This window comes from Cebus imitator, unplaced genomic scaffold (genome assembly GCF_001604975.1).
Source record: "Cebus imitator isolate Cc_AM_T3 unplaced genomic scaffold, Cebus_imitator-1.0 Scaffold113, whole genome shotgun sequence".
Taxonomy (NCBI): Eukaryota; Metazoa; Chordata; class Mammalia; order Primates; family Cebidae; genus Cebus; species Cebus imitator.
In genome coordinates this window covers 6,459,942-6,467,468 of record NW_016107428.1, presented here as the reverse complement: position 1 = coordinate 6,467,468, position 7,527 = coordinate 6,459,942, and the positions used below count along the sequence as shown (strand labels likewise).

Sequence of the window (7,527 nt, the reverse complement as noted above, 5' to 3'; positions counted from 1 at the left end):
CTTGGCCCTCCCTCTTCCAGTCCCTGGAAACCACCATTCTAATTTCTTTCTATATAAATTTGGTTACTCTATGTATTTCAAATGAGTGGAATCATACAGTATCTTCCTTTTTTTTTTTTTTTTGGCAGTTTCAGTTATAATGTCTTTAAGTTTCATCCATGTTGTAGCAGATGTAGTAATACGTCAGAAATTCCTTCCTTTTTAACAGGTTGAATATATATGCAACATTTTGTTTATGCATTTGTCTATCAAGGGACATTTGGATTGCTTCACCTTTTGACTATAGTGAATAATGCTTCTATAAATAAGAGCATATATATAAGTTTGTGTCCCAGCTTTGACTTCTTTGGGTGTGTACCAGAAGTGGAATTGTTGGATCATATGGTAATTCTATTTTAATTTTTGGAGGAACTGCCATACTGTTTTCCATACCAGCTGCACCATTTTACATTCCCACCAGTGGTGCACAAGAGTTCCAATTTCTCTACATCCTCATTAACACTTGTTAATATTCTGTACATCAATCCCTCCTCAGATTTGCAAATATTTGCTTCCATTCTGTGGATTGTCTTTTTAGTGATGATAGTATTCTTTGATGCACAAAGGTTTATTTTGATGCAATTGAATTGTCTATTTTTTCCTTTGTTGTTTTGGTGTCATGTCCAAGAAATCACGGCCAAATCCAATGTCATGAAGCTGTTCTTCTAAGTTTTCTTCTTAGAGTTTTATAGTTTTAGACCTTACAGTTAGGTCTTTGATCAATTTTGAGATAATTTTGTATTTGATGTTTTTAGGTAAAGGTCCAACTGCATTTTTTCTGCATATGGACATCTAGTTTTCCCAGCATCATTTGTTGAAAATAAATTGTTATTGTCACTACAGTTTTGTAGTAAGTTCTGAAATCAGGAAGTGTGAGTATTTCAACTTTGTTCTTGAATTGCAAGATTGTTCTGGCTATTTGTGACCCCTTGAGGTTCCTTGTTAATTCCAGGATGGAATTCTGCCATTTCTTAGCATAACACTTTTCAATGGAGGTCAGCTACCTTTGATATCCAAACTCCTGCCCTTTTACAGGGTCCTTTAAGATATAACACCTGCTTATCACCTCAGCTTCATCTCTAGACTGGCTCCAACCCCTTTAACCTACTCATCAACCTCTCAGAAACGTTTTCACTTCTTCCATTAGTTATGCTCTCTTGTCTCAGGCCTTTGTATGTGATCTGCTTTTTGCCCGACATTCTTTGCCTGGCACTTCTTCTTCCTTCAGATTTCAGCTTCCACATCCCTTCCACACCCTCCGTGAGAAAATTATTTGGTGCTTTACGTTCTCCCTGAGGACTGCCATTCCTAGTACCGTCTCCACCTCATGGAAGTGCTTGCTTGGACACCCCACTAGCCTGTGGCGAAAGGATTACGTCTTGGTCACATTTGTGCTTAGCACACCGCTTTTCGTGTAGTAAACCATCTGCGAATGTTGGTTTCAAGAATTGTTGGAAGACTGCTTTACTGGTATTCTTCGAAAGAATAGTTTTCTAGAGTGTGGGAAGAGTCAGCAGAACAGGGGTTAGAAGCACATGAATAATAAAAGAAAGGTGTTTACTGGATCCGGGCTTTGCACGCTTTGTTCGCATTATTCCACTTGCCCATGTTAGCAATGAAATTTGAAATCATTTCATACCAGTGGTTCTCTGAGACCTCCGAGGGGTTAAAGCAGCGGTCCCAAGCACCCAGCTCAGTTAGAAGGAGGGTGCGGAAGTGTGAGGATCTATTTCGGTAATCAGAGGATATTGGAGGAGACCCACCCCAGTGTCTCTGGTTGTTCAAAGCACACCTTGGACCCCACCACACGAGCAGAGGCGCCCCGGAAAACTCCCGTCGCGGGAGCGCGCGCCAGCTTCCGGGTTCAGTCCCAGAAGCCACAGATGACCGGAAATGGAACCTGCGCGGGCCTGTTGCTAAGCAACAAATGCTGCCGGGACGCTAGACGGCCCCGGCGCGGTGGGAGCTGAGACCGCCGGAGGTCCCGGGACGTCGCCTCTATCTTTCTAGGGCTTCTGAGGACAGGAGCGATCCAGACGCGCCGGTGAGGCCAGCGCGTCCTCGCAGCTATGAGCAGCGAGCAGGTGAGAGGGCTACTCTTCTCCAGGCTCGCCGTCTCCGCGACGCTTCCCAGGCTTTTCAGAAGTGGTGGAATCCCCTCCTGCCCACCGAACTCCCCAGCTGGTACTCCGCGGTGTACAGCTTCTTTGACCCACTTATGGCCTGGGCTACTGAGCGCTTTCCGGAAATGCCCTTGTACGGTCCCTTCCCAGCTGTTCGCCCTTGGTCGTCATAGCAACCAAACCTAGCAGTCCAGCGGCGCGCCAGCAGGGGGAGCCACAGCCCAGAACACCCCATAGTGCTACCGGGGGTGTGCTTGGGTGAGAGGCGGCTCTGCGGGCAGTTGCCGCGGGTTTGAGTTCTAGGGTGGGAATCCAAGCCAATTCCTAGCCGTGTGACTTTGGGCAAATCTCCTCCTTGTTTTTCTAAGCCTTAGTTCTCCCACCTCTTATGCAGAGCGGGGGAGGCACCAGAACAACTTTTCTTCTTTCTGAGGTTGTTGCCAAGTTCAAATAAGATACCATCCCATACCATAACTATACAGTATTACACTGTACGTGAAAGACCTTGGTAAGTGACAAATGGCACTTCCTAAGGTGATATTCCATGGCATGTAATAAAAGATGCACGTTGCAATAGCTGCTTTTCTTTCTTTCTTTTCTTTCCTTTCTCTCTTTCTTTCTTTCTTCTTTCTTTCTTTCTTTCTTTCTTTCTTTCTTTCTTTCTTTCTTTCTTTCTTTCTTTCTTTCTTTTTCTTTTCTTTCTTTCTTTTTCTTTCTTTCTTTCTTCTTTCTTTCTTTCTCTTTTGTTTTCTTTCTTCTTTCTCTCCTTTTTTTTCTTCTAAGAATTCTTTCTTTATTGAACTTAAGAGCAACTATAGTAGAAAAGAAATGCAGAATAATGGCCAATCGTCTTAATATCAGCACAGAATGAGGAGATATTAAGCATGGGCATTATTCTGGCCAGGTAGAAAACAACTCTAGTTTTCTACATACTGTTGAATAATAATGATAAAAAGAACTTTATAAACCCTTTGGAAGAAAAACAGTTGTTTATAAGTATGCAAATTTCATTTAGCTTTTAAAAAATATTAAACTATAATTTTTTGTATTGCTTTATAATGCTTTTTTCGGTATTGTTAGACTTTTTTGTGGAAACAATATTAGTCTCCTAGTCATTGAGTTATAGCTTCCTAACAGAATAATGTGATGATCCCAATTCATTAATTAATCAAATAAGTAATCAATACCTGAAATGCTCAAGAAAAATTGATTTGAGCCTTTTTTAAAAAAAACATAAGTATAACTTAAGAACTAAGAAATGGACACTTTGATGCATATGCCAAAGTATAAGTAGTATTGATATTAATAGTAAAAGAGTAAATGAGCAAGCAAAAAACAAAAAGAATTCAGATTCAAGTAACCAAAAACACTGAGCAATTGTTTAATAGATCTTACTAGTAATTTTTTTCTATGTGATAGTAACGTAATCAGATTTTTAAAATAATATTTGTTATCATCATTATTATATATTGAGCAGCGTCTTTGTTTCATGCCCAGATTAGTCTTTGGCCAGATCTTGAACCATATCCTACATTGTTAGAGTTTAAAATATACTTCTATCACATTTTCAATAGTATTTCTGAATAGCTGTTTTTCACAATTCCCCTAACTTACCCATCTACAACTAAAAGTATCCACTAAAAACCCACCAGCCGTTAAGTTCTAAATTTTGCTTCATCTTTATAAAAGTGATGTTGGAAAATGACACCGTAGTCTCTCACTCCCCCTCCAGAAAGGTTGTGATTTATTGGAGAGGCAATGGGATCTTAAAAGAATGGACATGATACTATTTCAGATGTGTATTGGTTGTCTTGTAAATACAAAGAGTTCAGTTGTAAATAAACTATTGTGGCTGAAAAAAAAAAAGAATGGACGTGATTTCCATTTTACACTTACTATTTTTGAACAGCAGAGGGCCCTCTATCACTGTTTTGGTTGATTCATAATTTTAAAAACTAATCTCGAGATTTTCATTTATGCTCATTTAGAGTGTAGTTTTCCTTTGGAAGGATGAAAGTTTTTATATTTTAACTTAAGACAAACAGAATGGATTAAACTTTTGGAAATGCCATTTTTTATGTGACATTTACTTGTATATTCATTCAGTTTGAGAAAGCGAGCAGGTGGTAAAATCATATTTGCTGAAGGAGATTTTAACATATTCATCTCATTCATGGAAGGTTGAGAGTGACATCAAATTTTTCAGGAGTAGCAGTCTGGGCTTTTCTCTTAAATTAGATATTTAGAAGAAATATAAATCCTTTTGCATTGCTCATTTCATTTTTGAAACTAATTAAAACTTCAAGGCATTTTTAGTGTAGGCTGAAGAACTTTCAGAGGTTTAAAGGTGCAAATATCTAAAGACCAGGAAGCTCCCCATGGAGATAGTACAGACTGTGGCAGAGAAGAGGAAAAAGCCATGCATCTTTTTCTACCTCAGCACTTTTTCTAGTTATGTAATCAAGTAGTTTGTGTTTATATGATGTGATGCTCATTCTGTTTTCATCATATTTTTAAAATGTCATTGCTTAAAAAGGGGAAAGAGTGAAAAAAGTTGGATATGAAGCCAACAGCATGGTGATAACTTTAATAACCATAACTCAAACGTGTGACAACTGACAACTATATTTAAATCAGTACTACTAAATTTTGAGAGGTTATTGTTGATTTAACCAGACACATATATAGATTCTAGTCATTTGATCAGGATGGTTAATACTAGGCTATACTAGGTTTATGACATCTCTTCCAGGAATCAAGTAGGTGAAAATCAGGAAAGTAAAAACAAAATGCAAAGCCAGACTATTTAAGACAGACCTAGACTCTTTAGCAATTTTAATTTTAGAATGTAGAATTATATTAGGATCCCAACAGAAAACAGATGGCATACTCAAAAGGATTTCACTGAAGAACATTTATAAAAAGACCATTTGTAGAGGTGTTGGTAAGGTTAAAGGAACCATGAGGGATGAAGAGACACTCAAGGATTAACAGTAGTAGGACAGTAGGATGCCATTTCCATGGCTAGGCCTGTCGGGTCATTGAAACAGAATATTATTCTCAGACCCCGATAAGTGCTAGATGCTTGGAATGGTAGCTTCCTGACAGGAGCTGAGGTCTGGAAGAATTTAGCCACTATCAGAACTACAGGGAACAGGGAAGACTAGGAAACAAATATCCTAAACTCTTTGTCCCCCTGCTCTTTAGTCTCCTCCTGGTGCCTTTCTTTGGTTAATCTCTATCAGAAGCCAGAAGCTGAGGGCCCAGATGATGTCCATCATATAATTCAACCTCCTGGGCACAGAGCAGGAAGAAGAGGGTAAAGACTTGATCTGAGGCAGAGCACAACCATGACAGACATTATTATAAATGCATGCAGTCTTCATAGACAGTTCCCTGTCCCTGCCCATAAATCAGTTGGATAAACAGTTTTTGAGATCCTATCATGAATTTATCATTTAAAATCTTTATATCTAAGAATAAGTCTAAAAAAGAAATAACACCTTTATGAAGAATACTACAAAATGTTTCTGAAGGATATGCTCCCGAATCTGAAGAAGTAAAGAAATATATTGTGTTCTCAAGAGAGAAGAGTCAGTATTCAATGTGTTTCTATCATTGTCCTAAAAAGTTTCATGCAGTATGGATCCCAAATTTCATGTTAGAAAAAATGTTAAGATTGTTTATGATAATTTTTAAGAATGGTAAAGTGGAGGGAATTGCTCTACAGATTCCAAGACTTATCAGGAATCATAGTAAGTTAGGCAATATAATAAATTTTTTTTTACAGATAACAAATAATCCAATGGAATTAAAGAGACAAAAAAATGCATATATATGTATATATGTTATATATACACACACATATATGTGTGTATGTATGAGATACATGCCTAAGAATTGTGTGTGTTTATACTAAAATACATGCCCAAGGACTTTCACTGAGACATCTTTCGTAGTAGAGAAACATTGGTAATAAGTTAAACGTTCATTCACTAGAGAGTGGAATAGATACATTGTACCATGCTCACAGAGTACTATACAGCTGTGAAAATCATTGAGAAAGGTATATTAATGGGGATAAATTTCAAAAACATAATATTAAAAAATAGGTTGCAAAAGGATACAGACGCTGTGATGGCATTTCTATAAAATGTAAAATCATGCAGTAACAATATATATCTTAGGTTATTTGGTAATCATATGTAGTAATAAGAAGTGTAGTAAAAATTTGTATAGGAATGATAAACACAAAATTCCAGAATGGCAGAGTTGGATTGAAGATATACAAGTGTTCATGATGCTATTTTCTGTATGTTTGAAATATTTCCTAATTTTAAAGAGAACGAGACATGAGTAAATATAGAGTGCACAGACAATCTTGGTCAAGGAAACAGATGAATTAATTGTGTAACAATTGGAGTGAAAAGCACCATTGGAGAAGGTTTTTCTTTTCTTTTTGAAAATAAACATTCTTCGAGCTTCCAGACAGCTGAACGGAAAACCTGAGTCCAGAGTCCTGGCAGCCAAACCCAAGCTCTACTACTTTTACGGCAGGCGCAGGATGGAGTCAGTCTGCTGGCGGCTGGTTGCAGCTGCAATGGAGTTTGAAGAAGAGGTTTTTTGAAATGAGAGAATAATACGAAAAGTTGCAGAAGGATGATGCTTACGTTTTGGCCAAGTGCCTTTGGTTGAAACTGATGGAATGATGCTGACACTCACTAGAGCCATCCTCACCTCAGCTACCTTGCTGCTAAGTACAGTGTCTATGGGAAGGACCTGAAGGGGAGAGTGAGGATCAACATGTGTGCTGATGGCACCCTGGACCTGATGATGATGATGGCGCTGGCCCCTGAGGAAAAAGAGGAGAACCTTGCTTCAGTCATGATGAAAGCTGACACCTGGTACTTGCCCATCTTTGGAAAGATTTTGGAAGACCATGGAGCGGGTTTTCTCATTGGCAACAAATTCAGCTGGGCAGGCATACAACTGTTAGAAGCTGTTTTAATGGTAGAAGAACTCAAGCTTCTGTTCATTCTGACTTCCCTCTGCTGAAGGCATTTAAAACAGGAATCAGCAACATCCCCACAATTAAGAAGTTCCTTCAACCTGGGAGTCAGAGGAAGCTGTTCTGACATCCGATATGTTGATCTAGTTAGAAACATTCTACAGTTCTAGTGGCAGCAGGTCACATGGTGGCAAGAATTAATGATCCAATCACAGTATCAGCACATGCTGTCTGTAGTGGATAACAGAAGCAAACTGTAGATTGTAGGAGGAAAGTGTCAGAAAAGAACCAAACTGGCCAGGCACGGTGGCTCACGCCTGTAATCCCAACACTTTGGGAGGCCGAGGCAGGTGGATC

The 7,527-nt window shown here is 38.7% G+C and overlaps 1 protein-coding gene and 1 long non-coding RNA gene across 2 annotated transcripts in view; one reads left to right on the top strand and one right to left on the bottom strand.

Moving 5' to 3' along the window:
• Positions 1-1,930: 1,930 nt before the first annotated feature.
• Positions 1,931-7,527, top strand: part of DNAH7 (dynein axonemal heavy chain 7) — a 344,809-nt gene continuing 339,212 nt past the window's right edge. The window contains exon 1 of the mRNA XM_017538741.2: positions 1,931-2,123. Coding sequence (XP_017394230.1) covers positions 2,109-2,123 — 15 coding nt within the window. The 5' untranslated portion in view covers positions 1,931-2,108. The remainder of the gene's footprint in view (positions 2,124-7,527) is intronic.
• Positions 5,873-7,527, bottom strand: part of LOC108311328 — a 26,328-nt gene continuing 24,673 nt past the window's right edge. The window contains exon 3 of the long non-coding RNA XR_001828132.2: positions 5,873-5,884. This is a non-coding gene — a long non-coding RNA (uncharacterized LOC108311328). The remainder of the gene's footprint in view (positions 5,885-7,527) is intronic.